Here is a 23328-nt window from a genome sequence, read left to right as displayed (position 1 = left end):
TTCAAAGCATTACATAGTGTCTAAAAAGTTTCAAATAATTAGCACAAATCAGTTAAATAAGAGATTTGAAAGGGTGTGGCAATGTGCTTCAGTATTTGCAAAAAACTGGAAAAGTTGGTTGGTGTTCCACTGCATTGTTCAACGTGATGCTCAAATAAAATAAGAGCGATGAGACTGTCGGCTGTCGAAAACAATGATTTCTCAAACATGTCTCAGGTCCCGGAGATGTCTTGCCGTTGGGTTGCTTTACCTCATGCAAGAAAAACCCAAAGCTCGCCAGAGAAACATGTATTATAAAAAATACACATCATGTGTCCAAACAGCATTGAAACATCTCCATCAGACAACATTCAAAAGGTATCCTGTGTTTGATCTCATTTACATTAAGAGACAGCCAAAATAATCACTCGAGCCTACTGAAATCATTTATAGTCGAAAAAACATTCTCAAAAATGTCATGTTACAAGACTTTATGACAAATCGATGCACACCTAACAAATCACAGAAGCTTTTTCAGTGAGATGAACAAAGTCTAGCACCTAGGGCCTATGGAGGAGAGGGGGGGCGAAAGCAAACATCCTTCATCAAACCAGGTGTTCAGTCAACAAACCAGCAATAAGATTTGGTCTGCGATTGTCTTGCATCCACAGAAATAAACTTGGCAAAAGGGGACAGCTTTAGGATCGCTTCCTTAGTTTAATTTGTTACATAGAAAGCTGGAAAACGGAAACAAAAACACTCCAATCTCAACAGTCCCAAAAAATTTGGTTGGACTGCAAATCTGTCTGAAGGTGTTACATGTACAGTATATACAAGAGAAAAGGGGAAAGGAAAAAAAAAAACAATTATCAAGGTGAGAAGCACAAGTTCAGTGACAATTATCATCAAACTTTTGCCCTACAACTGAATCACGAACAAAGCCCAGAAAAACACACTGACCTGGGTCTTGTTTCGTCTTCAAAATAGAGCAGCCGAGTGTCCGTTTTAATAGTTAAGCATGTTATCCACGATCTCAGGTACCTCAGCACAAATAAAGCATAATGCTCTGCCATCTTTCTTTAAAAGTGATATTGTACAAAAATAACATGCACATTTTGTTTTGCTACTTTTTTTGCGTATTAAAATCCACCACCATCATAGTTACATACAGAAAACTTTGCAATGTTCTCAGTTTGCAAATTTGGCAGAATTTATATTCATTTATTTATGAAATCTTAATTATTTCAGTTTCACAGCTATGAGACAAAAAAAATGGATATTTCATGTTCTCTATCATATATATCTATATACACATACAAATATATATGTATATGATATATATGTATGTATATAAATGTACTATGAATTAAATAAACAATAGTCAGGAGTGTGACCACAATGTTAGTTTGCTGCTAAATCGCAGCTTTTTAACCCACCCTTGAGCACTAAATAACACACAAGCACAGAGTTTGACATAAAAGGACAAAATGATCACCAATAGGATTCTTAAAATGCTCTAATAAATTCAGCTAAGAGAAAGACAGACTTAAATGCAAATCTCATGTTTACCATTTCTCACAGGTCCCCAAAAGGAGTAAGACCTAGATGAAGTTTACTGTGATAAATCATTTTCGCTCTGATCAAAGAGGTCGCCGCTGCTTCGACAGCGAGCAGTGAGCGCATCATCTACCCAATAATCATGCCACACCGAGCAGACAAAGGCAGGTGCAGAGAGTTGTTTTTTTTTTTTTTTTCAAGCTTTAAACCAAACGGGCACAAGGGCTGTGACGCCACCATAGCCAAAGCTCTGCACCAATGCTCTCGACACAGTTTTCCAACCAGTTGGCATTATGATAGGCACATCTGTTGGACTTGGTATTGCTTGGACAGATTCAGGATGGAGAGATGGAGGATAGGGGGACCAGGGTGACAAGATACAACAATCACTTTTTTGAGAAGCTTGTAAGAGAGAGCTCGTTCGAAAAGAAAAAAAAAAAAAAGGAGCCTAGCAGATTCAGTACCTTTACAGAAAATCAATGCCTCAACCTGCAAAGACTGAAAACATGTCATTACACCATCAGAAAGATACAAGTATAGCTGGAGAGCCACAAACTATGCCTGTTCTCCTCGAGCCCCTGTCACAAACACAAGAGGGATAAATAAAATGAATAGGTAACAGTTGAGAAACTATCAGAAAAGGCAACACTGCTGGTTCTGTTGGATTTTTCTTCGCTTTGCCTACCTTTCCACTGTGGGGAGGGGGTGGGGCGGGCGGGGAGGGGGGGTGTTTACATTGTTGTCGTCATTACAAATAAGCAAGTTAGCAGTCCACCCTAGCGCTTCCTTCCTTCCGACCCCCTTTTACACTCTAAATCTCTCTCTCGCTCTCTCTCCGCTACTCATGGTGGCAAACTAGAACTCTGCAAACTCCTTTGCACACTTCTCTGTGAAGGAGACTCTGATTTCCTCTTCCTCGTAGTCGTCAAAGTTGCTTGTGTCCCCGGGGCCTTTGCACTTAGGAATAAAGGGAGCTTCCACCTGAAACAGACGGGACAATCAAATCATCAGAATGATACATTTAAGTCCAATAGAGAGCAGCAAAGTCATGGAGACAAAGTGCATTTAAGTCCCGCCCCCCAACGAAAACGCCGATCACTAACGTCTGCTAGCAAACAACACAAAAATACCTAAAAGCTGATTTGTGTCTGGACACACTACTAACAGGATTAAGAATCCATAACTATGTTTTCACAATCTGTCGAACAGAAAAAATAAACTTTTAAGCAATAAGATGTGAGACATCGGCAGGAAGATAACGTGGGATCAGTTCGTATGGAGCAAGCATTTTGCTCTTTTGACCACGCTGACTGCAGAGTTTAAAGCTAACTAAGCTATGTGATGCCCAGTTTGGATCTGTGTGAGCTTAAATGATGATCTTACCTGGTGATTCCATCAAATAGTTGAAAATATTAAAGAATATCACAACTGACCGTTCATTGGGATCGTTTCTCACATATAAGCAGGTAATGAGAAGATAACACTGAGATATACTGACAATAAGGAGTCTGACAGCGTAACTTTTCCTCTCTGGTAGCCATAAGTTGCTAAAATAATCCTTTGACATGATGATATTTAATGTTTTTAGCTAGCTACAGATGCTTCGTCAGTGCTTCAGCCCTCAGTTACATATTGTGGTGCCTGGAGCCCACCATATTGTGGTGCCAGTAGGCGTGTTTTTCTGAGTATTATGCTTTTCAGGGACCATAAACTACTGGATGACATTGGATAAGGTCCCGAGAAATAAAGAGAAAATTAAAAACAGATTTTTATTCCCTTATAGTTTTGCATAGTAACTTAATCTTGTTATAATGGGAGTAAAATGTATTATGCAATCAAGAACTCATGCTCAAATACTTGGAAGACACTGCCCGGACTAATTCTGTGATCATGTGTTGTCATTTGCTTTCCCCGGAGCCAACTCATCTATTTCTAATACAGCTTCCTAGATTCCCTAGAATGAATTCCAACAACTGCATGAGAAAATAGGAACTTGCTGGATTCATTTGTATTATGTGCAGGCAGAGAAAGCAAAAATTGTTACCAAAAGTTTTTCTGTCAAAATAAATCAAGACAAAAACAATGAGATTTGTGTGTTTGGAATCACATGTCCTCAGTGTTTATTCTGTGCACTGTGTGTCTGTACTGTTATCAACATTTAACCTTTGTTTGGCCACTGTCAGCACTCATTACATGCCTGACTGCCCCGGTGGTGGGGGAGATCCCTCTCTGTGAATCATTTTCCCCAGCTTTTCGTGATGAGTCCAAGGTTAGGGAGGGGTCATTTCACCGTATTGCTTTTTTAGGATTCTGTAAACTCCCTTGACAACCGATATTGAGACATAAGAGGGTAGTTATATGCACATCATGTTGGTGCAAGGTTATCAAATGACTGCGTACTTGAGGAAAAAAGTAATGCCTGCGTACTTACTCCATGCCACATAAGTTTAATGAAGACCTGGATCTTCTAACTGATCTTTGTCAGACGAAGATAGAAAAGTTCTTTATATTTGGAGTTCTTTAAAAGTTCTTTAAACTTGTGTGGCATGGTGTAACTGATATTGAGACCAAATAAACCTGAGCTTATGTAAACCAAAACATGTGGTTCTGTGTGTATACATTGTGATGTGAAATGGAGAAGGACTTGGTTCCACTTCTGGTTTGTTGCAATGCTGCTGTAATCCTACTGAATCCACAAGCTTTTATTTTAAAAGAAAAAAAAAAAACAGGAACACGTTTTGTGCGTTTTTAACATTTTCCCATTTGTCTTCATTGTAATATCATCTGTGCAGAGGAAGCACAGATGGTGTGAAATTATCCGGAGCTGCAGATGTAGACTAAAGACACTTCCACTGACCAAAGGCTCATTAAAGCCATCTTCCTTTGTCAGCAACACTTTTCTTCTGCTCTACCGATCTCAAAATGGGAAGTGGGCTCCATTTGTACACGTTACAACTGACTAAGTGCTGACCCTCTCACCTTCCTCTGGTAGATGGCGATCCAGTCGGTGGTGGCAAACCACTTGTGGCCCTTGATATCATTGACTCCATTCCTGAGGTTGCCAAAGCGCTTGGTCAGGTCCACCTGCAGCAAATTTCTCAACAGATCTCTTAGGTCTGAGCTGAAATGGGAGGGAAAGCGAACCTGCGAACAATGAGAGCAGTGTGAGTGTGAAGCCCAGCATTTTATACCTCATGCTATTGTTTCTAGCGCTGCCCCCTGAGAGTCGAAGATTCGATTCATCAGTCTGAGACCCCTGAGTCAACTGAAATTCTTTAGGTTGAGCAGACTTTTTTTTTTTTTGTTTTTTAGTTTAGTTTAGTTTAGTTTTTATTCAGTCATGACAACACCAAATATTGTACACAGTATTGACATTTCACACAAAATCACAAAATCATTTTATTTATTTATATTTTAAGTTTTGTCAGTGTATTTTTTTGGGACGTCTCGGTCCTTAGATGTAGCTGCAGAGTGCGCACCCCTCGCTTTCACACTGCCTCAGAGTACAGGAAGCTGCAGACCCATGGAGGCAGCTGCTCTGACAAAGAGAGGCTTTGCCTGGTCAGTCTTTGGGATAAAGTGATCTTGTGCCTTCTGCTGAAAAGTTGCACATTTTCAACATACAGCAACTTAATAGGAGACAGTCTGGCTTTTGTTTGATATGGTGTTGGCAAAAAATGCTGTTGCACATTTCTGATCTGTCGTTAGTGTAGCAAGCAAACATCAGCTTGGAGGGCTGACTTGGTTTGGGTACTATATTATTTCAATGCCACCGTCTTCCTGAATGTCCCCCTGAGCCCCACTCAAACTCTTACATTCTCAATGGAAAAAAAGAGGTAAGAATAGTCAAATATTTGCCTTAAAAAGCCAAATCCAATGTCCCTGACACAATTCTCTCTCAGGTACAGCCATACTGCAGAACTCAGCCTACAGCTGTATGTTGGTGCAAGCCTATGAGTGGTCTGAAATGACACTGTGTTCACTAATGCTAAATTTGGCTGTGATTTGTCAGGTTGTGACACATCTGCTTGTTTGTACTTTTCACTCTCCTTTCACCCCTCTTATGCATTAGCCTTTTTTTTTTTGTCTGCAAGGTCTCTTACCGCTGAAGTTTTTGCTTTTCTCACCACTGCTGAGTTACGACCATGCACAAAAGCCAGGCATGACAGCCATTTCAGAGATGCTAAATCTGGCCTACCTAACGTAATAAACTATGATGCCACGTTAAAGTCACCGAGGGCACTTGTTGTTTAGTTCCAGTGCTCTGATGAACACTAACTGATGCTAGGAACACTGTTGGCCTGATGTAAACCATTTATACTGATTTAATACCATGTGTACCAAGTGCATACCAAGTGTAGTCCCATAAATCATTGGTGTTTGTAGCTAATGAACAAACAAATGTGTGACTACATGCAGTTATACACATGCTGTGAGATCACCAGGACACACGCCACAAGTTATTTCCATGGTAATGTCCCCCAAGACAAACATTCAGGTACTTTGTAAATAAAGAAATCTTAATCAGAAATGCATGAAGCTTTATCATACTGAGGTTTGAGCATCCTTACTCAAAATGTTATCTTCCAAATATAAAACAAATTCACATAAAACAAGCCAGAAATCACATAAAAGACTAAATATCTTTATAACAAAATAAAAAAATAGTTGCATTTATGGGACAGTTCACCCTAAAATCAAAAATACATATCTTTCCTTATCCCTATCTTTCCAACACTGCCGTGTTGTTTATGAATCTAAATTGTTTTGAGATATCAGCTGTAGAGATGTCTGCCTTCTCTCCAGTATAATAGAACTAGATGGCACTCGGCTTGTGGTGTTGAAAGTGCCAAAGAAATTCCTTTGAGAAAGTCAACAGCAATGTCTCTTTCCAGAAATCATGACCCGGTTAGTCAAGATAATCCACAGAGCTTGTTGTGAGCGGTTTCATGTAGGAAAGCTGTCAACAGCACAAGCCTTTTGTCCATGAGCTAGATGCACGCCTCCTTCTGCGCCGTGACACGGCTGGCAGTTGTAGTTTGGTAGAAATTGAGTAGTAACTGCTCACAGCAAGGTCCATGAATTATCTGAGTAACCAGGTCATGAATATTTGGAAAGAGACATTGCTGTTCAGTTTTTCAAATGTATGTTTTTTGTGCTTTGAGCACCACAAGTTGAGTGCCATCGAGTTTCATTATATTTAAGAGAAAGCACACATCACTATGGCCAATATCTCAAACACTCTGCAATCACAATAAAACAGTCTACACTGGTAAACAGCACTACAGGTACAAGGAAAAATATTCATTTTTTTTTTTTTTATTTGGGGGTGAACTGTCCCTTTAACTTTTAATCGTTGCACTTTAGCTGCACACCGCAATTCTCTTCATATAATTAAGCGTTAATTATGGACGTTTAAATGCATTTCAGTTTGCAAACCACCAACTCTGTTAAATAACAATGTAGAATTGTGCTCTTTGTTGAGCTACCAACAGAAATTTAAAAAAAAAAAGAATCATTTAGGCAGGCTTCTCTAAACTCACCTTCCCTGATACAATCTTCTCGTAAATCTGAATAGGCTGGTCGGCGAAGAAGGGAGGGTAACCAGCGGCCATCTCATATATCAGCACTCCCAGAGCCCACCAGTCCACTGCTTTATTGTAACCCTGGAAAACACAAAGGAAATATAGGGCGGTCAGATGTGTCCTCAAACAAAAACTCCCACACATTCGAGTGTCAACATTAGACAGTCAGCGGTAAATTGAACCGGAGCTCTAAAGTTAATGTCCAGTGACAATGAAATGGTTTCCTAAATGATGAGAGCTCCCCTGCCCTTATGACATAAAGAGCAGAGCCGTTCACTCTGGGTTTGAACTGAGCTTACCTTACTGAGGATGATCTCTGGTGCCAGGTACTCTGGGGTCCCGCAAAGCGTCCAGGTCCGGCCCTTCACCCTTTTTGCGAATCCAAAATCTGTTACCTGAACAGAGTACAGCTCTCAGCACTGACCAAAAACTTGCAAAGAGCGCAGATACAAATCAAACATATTGCTGGTGATTAAGAGAACAAACGTGTAATGCTTGCCTGTATGTAACCTTGCTGGTCGATGAGCAGGTTCTCTGGTTTAAGGTCCCGGTAGATGAGATCCAGTGAGTGAAGGTATTCAAAGGTCAGTACAATCTGGGCTGCGTAGAAGCGGGCGTGTGGTTCACTGCAAAACACATCAGGGACAATATTTACAGTCAACCAGCGGTGCACGGATATACTTAGAAGTTACCTCGACGTTAACTCACCTGAATCTACCGATTCTCCTTAAGTGTGAGAACATTTCGCCGCCGGGTACATACTCCATTATCATATACAGATTACTGTTGTCCTGCGGAGAAATGAGCAAGGTCTTACTTTAACAAGCAAAACACACACACACAAAAATGAGGTGAATGTGCTTAGAGGATAAGCAGATTAACTGTTTAATGCTTACCTTAAAAGAATGCTCCAGTCGCACCAGAAAGGGAAAGCTGACAGCTTGAAGGATGCGTTTCTCGTTCAGTGTGTGCTCTATCTGCTTCAGCTTCACTACCTAGGAGGAGACAAGATGGAGGCTGATTAAAGGCAAAATGGGGTGTCAAAATGACACAAAACATAAATCATACATCATCACTCCGACAAACTCGGATAATCACATTCAAATTTCATTCTTTGTTATTTGTAATACTCAGATATGTAATTATATTAATATTTACAATGTATCTAACAATGACACTATGAGCATGTGGTTGTTTCATGTTCTGTCCACTAGAGGGCATCACCAATATACAGTTAGACTCAAAAAGCTCTCAGCTTTTGAGATCAGAGCTGCCTGCAGGTACATGGAAAAGCTAGCCTGTAATCTTTCATTTTAACCCCGAGCAAGTGCTAATCTCAAGCGCTGCACGCACTTCGCTTCTGAAATGGTCTGTAGTTATCTCCGTAAGTGCACTGCTTTCCAATATTTTTGATATTGTAACATAGGGATGCATGATATGCTTTTATTTCAGCTGATACGATTACCAATTATCTGCTTTCCATGGCCGGTACTGATAAGATGTTACATTTTACATATTTGTCATTTTAACCTGTAGTTTATCCACGACTGAGGACTAAAAAGGCTAAGATTTAGGAAGAAAATATGGATGAATTAATATTCCATCACCCAAAAATAAGCTCTGACTCTACAAATGGGTGTTTATTTTCTTCTTGTCTAGTATGTCAAAAAACTTCCCAAACATACTTTGGTTTTTTTATTAAGCATTTTGCCTGAGAATTGAAATAAAATGCTTCTACAGAATCTGTCAAAACAGACATGTCAACGGGTTATTTAAAGGTAAGTCCCTCTGCCACCACACGGAGACACTAGGAGACGATTGCTGCAGGTGTGTGAGCTCTACACTGGGTAAGTGGGTGCGAGTCCGTCCGCACACGTAGTGACACGGCTAACCGTGGCATGATGGGCCTAGTGCTAGCTAACAGTTATTAATGTAATGATAAATTTGAGCCTTTTTGGAGTGAGTTTACTGGTACCGCTTAAAGGCTCTGTATTGGATGTGAGCTGCTGCTGCTGTGTTAGCTCGTGCTAACTCTCTGGAGCAGGCATGTCAAACCGGTCCACAGGGGGGCCGGTGTGGCTGCAGGTTTTGTTTCCAACCAAGTAGCAGCACACCAGACTTGACTCATTTAATCAACTGATCTCCGTCTTCAGACAGTTGATTGGTCAAACTGTGTGCTCTTGGTTGGTTGACACAAAAACCTGCAGCCACACCGGCCCCCCTGTGGACCAGTTTGACATGCCTGCTCTGGAGACAGCTCTTCAGCGCTCTCGCGTTGCATTCGTTCTCCTTTTTCTCTATATTTATTGGTATCTTGCAAACTAACTTAAAAAGTGTAGCGCCACCCACTGTATCGGGGTGTGTAGGTGCCGCCTTTGTTCAGTCAATGAAAGCAGTCTGGCTTTGAATTATTTGTGCCGTTTACTATATATTCATTAAAACAACCTTAGCATGTTGTAAAGCCAGGAACTCTTTCACAGAAAATAAACTGAGAGGTAGGTTTGTGGCGCTGCAGGACATTTTAACTTTTAAAACAAAGTGATCTTTATGCGAGCGAGCCGGTGAGGCGTCATAGATTTAAGATAACTGTGAAATAACACTTGTGATAACTTACAATTTGTCAAATCAGAAGGTTAAATCACTGAACAATTTTCCTAAAAACATCTGACTACAAAGTCTCCACTTTGTGGTCAACTCCAGACTGTATACTTGTTTTCTTGTTGTTCTCTGGTTTAAAGTTTAAACGGGAAAGTGTTCTGATAAACACTCATTAAGAGTCTTGATCCAAGTCTTGGTATATTTACTAATATAATTTCTATGAAAGAGACATAAAAGTTGTAGCGTTCACGTCAGGCATTCACATTTACCAAGTAGCATTTTTCTTAAAAGCATTGTCTAAAAGCACCGTACCTTCTGTTTATCGAGTATTTTCATGGCAAAATGTTGGCCCGACTCTTTGTGTTTAACCAGCATGACTCGACCAAACGAACCAGTGCCTAAGGTCTTCAAACGCTCAAAGTGGTCCAATGCCGCAGTTTGCTGAGGGGCAGAGGAGGGTGTCAGTAATGGGAAACATGACAATTTGCAAGCAACAAACCATGAAAAACCATACTGAAGTTCAGAGTTTTTCCTCAACAATACCTCCACTAAAATGTACTGTCATGAAAACAAGTATTTCTAACAGAATTCATGCTATTTTCATTTGAATTAGATGTCATCATTTTATTTAAGTCCTACATTAGAGGTGCTGTCATGCTAAAAATATATAATGTGTTTCAAATTAGCCCAGCAGAGGGTGCACTGCCCCTCTAAAATAAATGGGACTAAATTTGTTCATGGGCGGGACTTTTTCCATGAGTTTGCCCGAGAGAGTGAATGAACATGTGAAACCGGGGGTCAGACTGATTCAAGATGTATTATAGGACATATCACACGACGATGCCTCAACACAGAAAAATTATTAAAAGTCCAATAACACTGTGCAATAATAAGAATGGCAGATTCATAAAACAATGATTAAAAAGAGAAATTCTCGTTCTCACCTGTGCTGGATTCTCCCATTTCTTCAGGAAATCTTCTTTGGCTTTGGCAAGAAACTCCTTCACTGTAATCAGAATCAGAGTGCATATTCATTACAGAAAGCTTTCAGAATTCCGGACATATAGGATTTTGTTTAAGTCACCTCACATAATGAGCAAGGCCCAGAGAAAACCACAGTATTGTTGTTTTAAAATAAAAACAGAAGGCTATAGTAAGATATTCCAGCAAATGAGCTTGATACACATCATGTGTTACATTATATGCTGATGTGTGCATGAGCATAAATACTGCCTGTGTGATATTATTATAATTTTTTGGCTGTAGTTGATAGGATAGCTCCAGAGTTAAAGTAGGAGTGAGGGGATGACATGCAGCACAGGGGACGTAATCAAGCCTGAAGCCACCACAGTGCACAAGACAAGTAAGAAATACCTTGATGAATTTATGAATTGAACCAATGCTAACTTATATCTAAACACTAAACTGCTCAAAGCAATCGTGCACTAGTTCACCCACAGAGTAGGGGTGGGTGACATGGCCAAAATCCTCAATCACAGTATGTTTTTTTATCACACTAATGGTAAATATCACAACACAGTAAAAGCCTGTTTACACCTGGTATTAACATGTGTCTAGGGTGATCAGATCTCAAGTGGACACCGAGACCACCAAGACGCACTGTGATCCGATCACTCAAACCACTTGCCGAGTTGGTCTGGGACACATTTGACCACATATCTTTTCTACAGTAAGTGCTAATGCTACCTGATGCATCAGCGCCAACGACTGCATCATCAGTTCAGAGTGTAGTGGTTGTTTTGATGACAGTGCACAAGCATTCTGTAACTTCATCATTTTTTGACTAGTTGGATAAAGAGCTGTGTGACCGTCCATCGTTTCGGCCTATGGAAAGAGACGTGCTGATTTCTTTTGACAGTGATACCTCCATTGTACTGACGTAAGCACTAATGTGATTAGTGAGTATGCTAGTGAGCAGCCACCCAGAGTGTGGATGTAATGACCATGCGCGGGGCCCCTTGACCTTCCACTGTAAGTGACGTAGGTAGTAACAAAATCTGAACACAAGTGGTAAGCTGGAGACGCATGATTAACTCATGATGTGTCTTGGCTGTCCACTTGTATTCATATCACCAAAATGCACATTATTACCAGGTGTAAACAGGCTTTTCTCATTTCTGTAAAATTAATTAAGAAGTGGTTTAAAATAACCATACCGTTCTTTATCACATTTGATAGTTTAATTCTTTTATCTCAATATAAACAAAAAAGGCACTGCCTCGTGAGATAACACCTGCATTAAACAAAAATCTCAAAACAGTTCAACTAAAATTCTTCTAAAATGAAAGCTTTAAAGTTCCTTCGTGTCAGTCCAAATCATGTGAGGCAGCTAGATTTGCAAGGTCCTGTGAGAATAATGAGATATCACAAGACCCCAGGCCTGATTTGGTACATAGCCATTGCATTGCTAAAATCTCTACCAGTGGACACATTTCTCCCGCAGCACGGTGTGCACCATCATATCACCCAACCCTGCCACAGAGTAGAAAAAAGCGCCACAAAGAAAGTATGAATGAAGACAATCGACTTAAGGCAGGGTCACTGAAAAGTACAAAAAAACTTTAAGGCACTAAAATATGCCTCAGAGTACAGCAAGGTCAATAATTAAAATAATGGATTAAGAGTCTGCAGGACAGGTACTGGTGATGGAGGCCACCAAGAGGCCTGCAACAACTCTAAAGAAGGAATAGAGTTTCAAGGCTGAGATCGGAGACATTTTCCAAATAACATTTAACTATGTGCTTCACGAGTCACGCCGTAACGGGAGAGTGTCAAAGAGAGAGCCACGCATGTGACATCTCAGCTAGTGTTTGCCAGAAGGCATGTGGGAGAGTCAGAAACAAACACTGAGCATCACCTCATCATCCCCAATATGATTTATGATGGTGACAGCGTCGTATGTGGGGATGCTTCTCTGCTGCAGGACCGAGAAGGCTTGTGAAATAACAGGCTAAAGTGTACGCGGCAATTTACACAGAAATCCCTCTGGAGATGGAGGCTTATTCTTCGGCATGACCCAAAACCCCAAAAGCCAAAGCTCTACAGGAACGACTAAAACAACCTGGAGTGGTCAAGCCAGAGTCAAAACCTCAATCCTATCTCATATTTGAGACACAACTTGAATATTGCTGTTCCATCAGTTCTGGAAAAAGGACATTAGGAGCCCACGTGCCTGTGGTAGCCACACCACAAAACCAATGCTACTGCATCACGGTCAAAGGGTTTTGCACACTGAGTGACCTCTTTCTTTTTTTTTTTTCTATTTAGAAAAACATGATTTTGAGTCTTTTTCTTTTTTTTTTTTTTTTTACACATAAGGTGATGAGAGAATCCTCACTCATATGTTAATCTTAAGCAGGGGTTGGTTTCTGTAATATTAAACTAATCTATACTGAGAGTGCAGTTTAACATGAAGCCAAAATGATTTTAGAGGAAACCCGCACCTAGTCTTTGTGAACACAGTTTACAAATGCATAAATACACATGCAATACCACGCATTCACACACATACATGCAACTATACACCAACAGGCAGAGGCCTGTGGACAGCGTCTGACAGCTTAGCACACATACTGTCAGATGCAGTCATTCATTTTTTCGTGCCCTTATCTTTATGGGGCCGATCACAGTGCTCTGTGGGAACATGTAGATAACTGGCCGTTCCTCATTCCTCCTCACTATCTGTGTACTGGTTTTGAGGACACTAGCTGCAGATGAGAGAGGACAGCTTTTCTACTGGAACACAAAATGGTCGAGGCTGTGAATGTACATCTACTATTTAAACCTACTAATCACAGGCTTAAAATTCTAAGCTTAACATTTTGGACAAGATTTATTTATGCAGAAATAATGGACAATTGAATTGATATAAAAAATATCTATATTTATTTTTAAAAAAAACCCGAAAAATAGCAGATATGCAACATATGTTGCCCTTTAAAGATAATGTGGAATGTCAATCTGCCTCAGTAATCGATGCAAAATAACAGCCAGTGGCACAGTTTGAATACGGCCAGCTGTCAATAGTGAAGCGCATACTGCAGTTATGCAGTCACTAACTTTTGGCTATTAGTATTTAAACTAATGGGCTTTTAGATATGCTCAAATTAGAAAACATAAATATTATGAAGGCATTACAAATAGCTACGTCCCACACTGAAATTTCTCACGAAAACATGTGTGCATCTCTCACACACATCCACTTGAAAACTACACAAAGGCTTAATCCTCATCTAGCTAATGTGATTTCCTGCAAATTCTCAAAAGACCAGCAGCTCCAACAATAGGATGGGAGAAAGCCAACAAGAACAGCAAAGACCAAAGTTCGCATAAACATGTCGAGAGCACTGCTGCTCCCACAGAGAGCACTGGAGGCAGACATTTCCCGTGAAAATTGCTCAACTCCCACTTCCAAAAAGAGAAGAGCCACAAATGGGGCCATTACTGTCATAACTTGGAGCTGCTCGGTGGAAAAGATGCGGATGCTGCTGCACACATAGCTGGGAGCTTAATGGCCAAATCAACAGCTGTCTGTGAGGAATTCTCTTGAGCTTGATAGAGTCTCCCTTTCCATTTAGGAGGCTTGGCTGCCTTAATAGTAATTGCAGGTGATCAACAAAAGCTCAACACCTCAACTCTCCTAGAACCCCAAATTCCTTACCATCTGGGATGACTATGGGTACCTCTGGTACTGCAGCATCTGCCGAGCGCGACCCTGATTCACTTGAGCGCGAGGATGACTCCCTCTTTCCTGCATGCCTTCTGGAGCTCTTCCTGTCACACATTAGCTCTGCTAAGTCTCCCCTGTTCGTCTTCCTTGGCCTCTTCCTCACAGTCACTGATTCATGACCTATCCTCCCCCTCTGAGAGCACCGTGGTCAGATCAGCGGCCCCACTCATCCACAGAGAAAACGGTCAAGTGTCCTTGCCAGCAGGGTGTCTTCAGCCTTTCCTGTGACGGTCACTTTGCTAGAAACCCAGTTCAGAGAGTAGCATCCACATCCAGTGCGCAGTCACACATAGCGTGGAGACCAGCGCTGCTCCCGTTACACTCACACGGATCAATTGGACCTTTGCTTTGGTTTGTATCAATATTTATTCTGTACACAAAGTACTCTCTGCCGTTCCCTCCCATGTCAAACACACACACACACACACATGCACACAGGGGCTATATATTGATCTAAACAGGGGCATAATCACCAGGGGGAGGGGCCTAAAACACTAGTTGGTAAATTTATCCAAACCGGAAAGGGAGTCCTATGGAAAACTAGGCCTAAGTGAAGACCCTTGAGATGAACTAGACACATCTAGTCAAGAAACTTTCCCTAATTAGCAGAGCCAATCAGATGTCACATCTGCAGCAAAAAACAAACTCATGAGTTGATCTGAATGTTTTCAAAACATAAAAGTGGCTCTCTCAGGAGACACTAGCAAAGCAGGGACGCACAAGCCACAGTGAAACTTTTCCTCCCTGCCCAAATGCACCAGAGAGTCTGTGTAGTGCCAGTGCTGAATCGATCCTCCAAAAATCAATCCTACATCTCTCCCCTGGGCCTAACTGGCCCACTCTGACGCAGGAACAGAGGGGTTATATTAGGGCGAGATGACCGACATTTAACTGCGAGGCGCGCCAAATCGAGTCCCAGGCTACACCAGGCCTTGTTCAGATAGCACACATCCGCGTGTGGTGAATAAAAAAATCAGTCAGGGGGTAAACCAGGATGCTGTTTGCATGTGTGTAAAGGTGAGATATCAACTGAAGTCATCAGCTCGATACTGGCAGTGGATGTTTTGCTGTGACTGGTGAGCAAGCAGCTACTCACAGGGACATTACGGTACATCCTACTGTATGAATTGAATTGGCTAGTCAAATTAATGACCTATTAAGAAGCAGAGGAACTGACATTGGACTTACGGTTACATCCCACCTACCCACGTCTACTCCATTCAAATACATGTTGAGAATAATATGCATCACTCTGTCCCAGAAACATGTAACATTAAGAGTCTTGATTTGTGTTTTATTCCCTTCATTCTTTCCCTGAACTTCCGCATTGTGTGATTTTATGCTCTTACTTTTGTTTCGAGCAGAAGTGCAGTTACCTTGTTAAGCGTCACCAGCTTTATTGTCCATTACCTGCCAAAATCTGTTTTTTAGCTTTAAAAAAAGCTATTGTTAAGTTAAAATTAAAATTTTCCTAGTGATGCTAGCCGCTGTAACTAATGCAAAAGCAGATTTGGTAGTGATGTGCTCGCAGTTACAGATTGGCAACAGGTTAACAGGTGAGCAAAAGTTAGCTGTTTGGGAACAGTAACAGCAGGGTTTTCCACACATTCATTTATTTGTGGCTGCCTGCCACTGTATAAAATCAGCATATTTTTGGAGCTGTACCATTCATTAGGACACTACCGGAATATACATACTGTTGGGTTATTCATTCATCACGCTCTGGGCACAAACTGTGACACTGAGCAGTCACATATAACACTTTTCCTTCACTCTTAGGGCAAAGAAATCAGCATTTTGTACACAACATGGAAAAGTTAACGCCTGGCAGCTGGTTGGTTAGCTTAGTCTGTGGACAGTTAAATTCACCAAGTCCTCTTAGGAGTTATGCTGAGATTTTGCTTTTGGTTCCTTATGATGCAGCCGTCTACAAGAAGAGACACTGCGAAGTGATTAAAAATGTCCTTATATATGATTTCAAGCCATTTCTTGTATGTCGTCTTTCCAGTCACTGATGACTTTGATGCTTTAACCCCTAATTTCCACCAGAGCCTTGTGTGGTCTAGCTCGGATCCGTCACGGCAGACGGAGCAAATAGATTACACTCTAGTCTATGTGTTGTCTTCCGCTGACTCTGCTGCGTTGTGAATCGACTCCGTCCCAGCTCCGGCAGTCCAGACACTTGTGGTCAGATACGCAAGGCTCCTATTTTTTTCCGGATGCCAGAGCACAACATTAACGTCAACAAAACATCACACTGAGAGGATCCAGGCCTGGATTCAGCAGGTCAGAGGTTTTCAGAGGTCACTACCAACAACACAGACGAGGAGAAGCTCATTTTAGAGGTGGAAAACCACAAAGTTATCCGTTTTATAAGGACAACCGTAGAAAGGAAATGGTGTGGAACGCCATATTGGGAGTTATGGGAGTGAATGGATTTATTACTTCTTCTTCTGTACTGATATAATGCACGTGATTCTGTAAGTGCCGCGGGAAATCCTCAGCCTCGCCACTCCAGCTGATCCGGCAGTGCTGCACCGTGCCAGACCCAAACCGCAACCGGTGGGAGTTAATGAGGAAGCACGGAGCAGAACTGCAGCGGAGCCGTTCCACCACACACATGCAAGCGGTGGAAATCCTGGGTAAAGCCACCCAGCTGCTGCACTGTAGGTGCTGACTGTTACCAAATTCATTCACTGTTTACAAGAGTGGTTCTCAGCCAACGGTCCTCGAGGGAGTCCCTTGGTGTCCCCAGTAAAATGGGAAATATTTTATTTTCACATTTTAATTCACTACCAAAGTGATTTGGATGTGAGTAAGAGCCATAAGAGTGACCATTCTGATCACAGGGTTCACTTCCTATATAAAATATGGGAAATACAATAATAAAGTCTGATATAAAATAAAATAAAATATAACTAAATATTTATTTTATAGTTAACTGCTTAACTACAGTTGACAACTGCAGAATTCTGGTCAATCAGATCAACAACCAAAGTCTTTTCAGATGGAGGTCCCTGAGGGGAAATCTCACCAAATGGGGGTCCGTGACCTACTGTGTATCAATTCAGGGGTCCATGACATGAAAAAGGTTGAGAACCATTGTTTTACAACACCAACTAGTGCAGCTAGCACTGAACCAGAAGGAAAAAAACAACTGCATTATAACCGGAAGATGAAACAATGCGTGGGGCAGTATAAGGTAAAAAGGTCACAGTGTATTTAATATATGTGATACAAAAAAAGCTGCATGGATGTGCCAAACTACACTTAGTGATTAGATTTAGTGTTCAGTGTACAGCCTATTATAGCATTGTTATTTGAGCTTTACAAATCTTGTTGGCCTTATTTAAAAAAAACTTTCTACCAATAAGTTTAAATTGTGAAAAGGTAAAAGTCAATCTGGTAGCTAACAAACATTTCTCTTTATGCCCAGCTTTGTAATATTAGGTGGTTTCCATGTCAAAAAAATTAGGTATATGGCCTGAGGGATGTCTTCTGGCAGTCCTAATATCTATGGCATGACATTATAGTATGTAGTAGCTTTATTTGTTGCAGAAAACAAATGTTTTCAGTATCACTGTCTGTAAAAATGCCTGCAGCTTTACAAGGCCGACAGACAGAGGAGCCACCACTACGCCCATCGGAGCTGTGAGAATCCAAAAGGAAACTACAGTTCCTCCTCTGAACACTGAACTCTGAGTTTTGCTTTCCTTGCTGTTGGATTTTGCTTCTCAGGATCGCTCCCTGGCAGTATGTCAGCTTGCCAACTTGCCAGTTCAGTGCTATAAGCTTATCTGAGGTTGCTGATTGGCATTTCAACAGCAAGGTCCACTGGTAATCAGCGTAAGCTTATAACAAAGCCCCTTTAACTGGAGACAGGAAGTGATGAGCGATCCAAACACAAACCTGCCCCTGTTACACAAACTGGCTGCGTGCAGAGCAGGGGCAGGACATGAACCACACGGTTATTTATAGAAAGAGGGAGTTGTACTTTGACAGGGTGCCACCTCATTATATGAGGTTCAATTCAAAATGATTCAAGATTCAATACAACAATCACTTGTGTCACAACTGGCTGACAGCATGGTGCTCAGATGCTTCTTTAGAAGTGTGAGAAGTACAGGAAAATATTTCCAAGCTATCAAACACTCAGACAATCAAGCAGACTTCCAGGAGCCCAAACAGTGAGAGGACAATCACACAAGCACTTTATAACAAAAAAATAGTTCCTGATTACACTGCGTAACAGTTTAAGGCTAATAGTGTTATGCTGTGAAGCTTGGCGCCTGACAGACACTTCCACAGTCACTGAGAAATGCCTTCCTTTGAACTGTAACTGGAAAACAATAGGCAACAGAGCAGAGACAAACAACAGGCTGCTCTTTGTGTCCGTTTGTATATACAAGATCACTCCACCGAGGGGATAGACACTCAAATCCCCAGGTCATATTATGAATTTAGCAAAAAACCACTATCAAGAAAAAAATACCTTCATTATCTCTGTTAAACATATTGGTTTGAACACAGCTAAAGCTGCCAAAGCTAGTGCGACATAGCATGGACTACAGTCCCATCCCTAACCCATGCTCCTGCCCAGCTCCAGAAAACTCACACCAGCAGCGAGCCTCTAGCTCCTCCTGTGGTTGGTAATGTCTGCCTCCTCCACTGCCTGTGTCCACTACGCAGGGCCCGGCTCGGTGAAGCAGCCTTCCTGCCAGCCTGTGAATAACAGACATCATACAAGGCAGGGGGAAGCCAGCTGATCGCCCGTGCGGAGTCTCAAAAACTGCAGTATTTCCGGAGGGTCTAACAAGCAGGAAATCCAAAGTGTGTGATACTAAAAGCGTCTTAATGGCTAAAACTTCAAGCTATCCTCATGGCTAGCTGTAGTTGGTTTATAGAGCAGTGACCAACTGAGAAAAGCCTGGGCTGGACCTTCCTTGCTCCTTCACTTCCTGCTGCAGCTCACAGAGTGTCTATCCCCCCTGCTTCCTCCTTCGGGCCAGAAATCAGCTTTAGTGCAGCAGCTCTGCGCTTTTCTTCCACAGCCTGGAAACTTCAGGGGAAAGAGACCCTGCGCGCTGGAACAAGCTCCCAACACTCTCTTTCCATTTTCTGTAGGAACCACAACAGGCAGCCATGTTCCCCTTAATCTATAGCTGTCCTGTGGAAAATTGCACTCCTGGGTGTGGGCTCTGGACCTCTGGTCTGCAGCCGTCTCTGGGGATCAGGGTGGGTCCTCAGCAATTAGGCTGATAAGGACGTGAAGCATGACATGTGAGCAAAACTTCCACCAGCAATGCCTCTTCTGATCCCCCAAATTACGTTAATTCTTGAGTTTTAGAAACAGACCTCTGTGCTGTAACACCTGAAAGTCACAGCGGTGTGACAGGAGTGGATGGGTTAATGTTACAAAGGGACTAGAGGCCATTCTTCACACATACTCTCTACCAGCAACAAGGAGCTGACACTCATTTTGCAGATACCTGTTCAGACTTTGCACACTTGAGCGTTATTTATGATGGCGTGGATAAAAAACAGAAAACGCTATCATCACACATCATCTCTTGGACTAGTGATCCTTCCTCGGAAAAGGAGTTAACTATTTATTAGGGAATACTGTGACATTTTCCCCTCTTTTAGAAGTTAACCACTGAGTGAGTTTACTGTCAAAGACACTCATCAAAAAGTTGACAGGAGTAGCGTCGCAACGGTATGAGATTTTCACGGTATGATAACTGTCTCAGAAAATATTGCAGTTTCACAGGATCATGGCATTACAAATAATTATTATTAGTAGTCAAAATGATTGAAAATGTAAGGGTTAGTTTTGATTAAACAAATGTTTTATTACGAGAACTGAAACTTGAAACCTTCATTTTAAAAATAACAAAAATAAAAGTGAGATTCTCCAACCATTTTTTTCCAGTATCGTAGATGCAGAAGCAAATGTACATGATAACTGTCAACTTTCACATCACTGAATACGTTAATACCGGTATGCAGCTGCAACAGCCCACAAAACAACTTGCAAGAGGGGAGCATCTCTCCGTCTTTGCACACACACACATGCAGTGTGCACACATACTCAGTGACACATACAAGTGCCCTTGTTCTAAATGCTGCTCATCACATGATGTTCAAGAGACTCCTCAACTCCTAAGTTTCTGCCTGGAGAGGATCACCCTCATGCATCATATGACCCCGTCCTGGTGGCTTCTTCTTCCTTCTCCGGTAACAGCCAACTCCCATCTACTCACTTTCTGTCAAATGCAGTCTGTGGCACTCAATGCACTATCAACACAAACTTTCTGAACTATGTGCATTCCCACTCTTGCTTCAAAACTCTGCATTTCTTTAAACATACCCTTTTTCAAAAACACAGAAGAATGTAATTAGATTATTAAAAGTGCACAAGAAAACTTCACACCACAGTTTAGGCTTGTTATTGTCTTTCATAACCTTGTGAGGAGAGAAATAAAAACTTCTGAAAACACGTGAACCACAAAGAAACCTATGACTGTTGTATAAGGCTTTTTGTTGCCATCCTCACTGGTTCCTCTGAATATAACCAGGGGCTTTTAATCACGAGCTTTGCCACAAAATCGGTGGAGATAATGAATAACATCCTCTACTGTTCAGCTGAGATCAACATGGTGTGACACTAACAGACTGTGTGGATATCAGTGGCCATGGTGTCTTTCATCGGGTTTGATCTTAAGTTGACAACCTTGCAAAGTTAAGCATAGTCTGCTCAATCAGTTTTCCATATTGGATTAGGGTGTCAAATGTAATGTAATATGGTGTCACTGTGTAGGGTCTCTGGCAGATGTGTGGACTTGACTCACATGGCTTGGACGTGCACCTTTTAACTTAAAAATACTTCATACCTTCCTTCAAATCCAAATATTAAAAAGTATGTTATTTTAAAAAATGCACACAGATCACTTAGTTTTAACTAACAATGCTTTTCATTCCCAGCAAGTTGACCCTTAATTCTCCAGACGCACACTGTTTTGACAACAATCAAGTTGCAGGAGAAAACCATGACGAACTAACTTTGTTGCTGGGCACCAGTTGTAAAAAAGTGATACCAAAGACATGTTGTTTGCTACCAAAACTATGAGGTGGTCAACAAAAAACGAATTGAATTATGCAAAATGTGCAAACTGAAAACTGCAGACAGAGACACAAAAAAATCCAACAAAATTATTAAAGATAAAAAAGCAGCAAAAATTTTCAATATCTAAAAACTGTATATATTGTGACATTCCATTTGATGAAGAGTGCGTTGTTTCCTGCAGCTTAAGGCAAGGTAGATTTAAGACTTTTTATTGCCATTCGGAATTAACTTTAATTTTTTTTACTAACCAAAATTGAAGATTATCTATGTCAAATGCTGAAAAAAAACCCCAACCCTTTATGAAGTGAAACACATGGAGGACAATGAACACAATACATTGTCATAATAATAAGTATTTATACTCTTTATAACAAGAATGGGGGAAAATCTGGCGTTTCTGGCCGTTTTTTTTCTCTCTCGATTTTATGTTTTTCACTCTGCATGTGAGATTCCACTGCTTTGATTCCCATTTGGACAGTCTAAGAAGAAGAATGTATTAAATTATTTAATGAATAAATAGAAATTACCAAATATGTCGAGATTTCACTATGCAACATTAGGAATTTTTTTTTTTAAATCCTATTTCCTATGTCAGAGCAATTTTAAGACTTTTGAGAGATCAATGTAAGTTAATTTAATACTTATCAAGGCCTTCTTGTTAGAATAATACATTCAACGCCTTTAAAGATTTGAGTTTTGAGTGCTGTGTCCAGGACTCAAAACTCACAGTTCAGGACTTGGGACTTGAGTGTAAAGACTTGTAGCTTTCTTGTGACTTGCAAAACATTGACTTGCTCCCACCTCTAGTCTCTGGGCCTTGATGCATTACACAGGTTGTTATTTCTCTGCCGTTATGGGAAACAGGAATTAACAACACAGCAAAACGATGATACTGGATGATATAGCTAGCTGCTGCAGCCACGGGTGAAGGGTACTCACCGCTCTCCATCTCATTGCCCTTCTTCGCGGTGGGCGTGTTGCCCATGATGGCAGGCTGATGGTGGAGTCCCTGGGCTCGGACTGATTTTCCTTTACAAGTCGTTGAGTGATGCTACACCACTAAGGCAGTCCCTTGGCTCAATGATGCTGACAGCTAGCTACTAGCTAACAGCTATCATTATTGACAACCGTATGTAAATATATTACCCCTAATACTTCTCTTCAGTGAGTTCAGAAAACTCCCACCGAGCGGGTATATCCAAGTCTGCAGCTAACGCTCTGAGTTAGCTGGGCTAGGCTAACTAGCACAGATGGTCAGTTAGCTTTGCAGTGTTTGCTCCTCAATTTCCAGGCAAGCACCGGCAAGTCAAGATGTCACTTGGCTGTCATTTATTTCCAGAGACGGGCTTGGTGTATCCAAAATCCAGTCGGTACCATCTGACAGATCGTCGAAAGCCGTTTCCGTCTATCTATCTAGCGAGCAATTTAGCGTTAGCTATTAGCTCGCAGTCGTATCCTGGCCTGAGCTAACCAGGTGCTATCTCTGTGTAGGCAGGCCGTTTCAGTTGAGACCTGGATAACAAAAGTGGTGTCCAGGTTATTCGTTTTTCCTGTTGTTGCTTATTTCAAATGGATCTCTCTCCATTCGCTTCCAAATCCAGGCGTAAAGTGCAATGGTTTCCTGGGACCGACCATCTGATAGTCGATTCCTAAGATCAACAGACCCCTTCCATTAATCTTCAGACCGCAAGGGAAACTCCAGTCATCCATCCATCGAGTTCCGCCTCCGACTG

The 23328-nt window shown here is 41.4% G+C and overlaps 1 protein-coding gene across 3 annotated transcripts; it reads right to left on the bottom strand.

Moving 5' to 3' along the window:
* Positions 1–672: 672 nt before the first annotated feature.
* prkacaa (protein kinase, cAMP-dependent, catalytic, alpha, genome duplicate a) lies at positions 673–23319 on the bottom strand. 3 transcript variants are annotated; one of them, XM_042504633.2, is made up of 10 exons: positions 22535–23319; positions 10664–10725; positions 10032–10160; positions 8018–8116; positions 7830–7912; positions 7621–7747; positions 7421–7516; positions 7080–7202; positions 4516–4680; positions 673–2517 (listed from the first exon to the last, which is right to left on the bottom strand). In XM_042504633.2, the coding sequence occupies exons 1-10, from the start codon at positions 22578–22580 to the stop codon at positions 2392–2394; spliced, it is 1056 nt and encodes a 351-aa protein (XP_042360567.1). In that variant the 5' UTR covers positions 22581–23319; the 3' UTR covers positions 673–2391. The 3 variants fall into 3 exon arrangements, with proteins under 3 accessions (XP_042360567.1, XP_042360565.1, XP_042360566.1); XM_042504631.2 differs by lacking the exon at positions 22535–23319 and adding an exon at positions 19085–19389; XM_042504632.2 differs by lacking the exon at positions 22535–23319 and adding an exon at positions 14401–14810.
* Between the last annotated feature and the right edge of the window lie 9 nt (positions 23320–23328).

Source organism: Plectropomus leopardus, chromosome 18 (assembly GCF_026936395.1).
Source record: "Plectropomus leopardus strain MGB_pleo_1.0 chromosome 18, ASM2693639v1, whole genome shotgun sequence".
In the NCBI taxonomy this organism is placed as follows: Eukaryota; Metazoa; Chordata; class Actinopteri; order Perciformes; family Serranidae; genus Plectropomus; species Plectropomus leopardus.
Note: the sequence above shows the minus strand (reverse complement) of the source record. Positions and strands in the feature narration are given on the sequence as shown.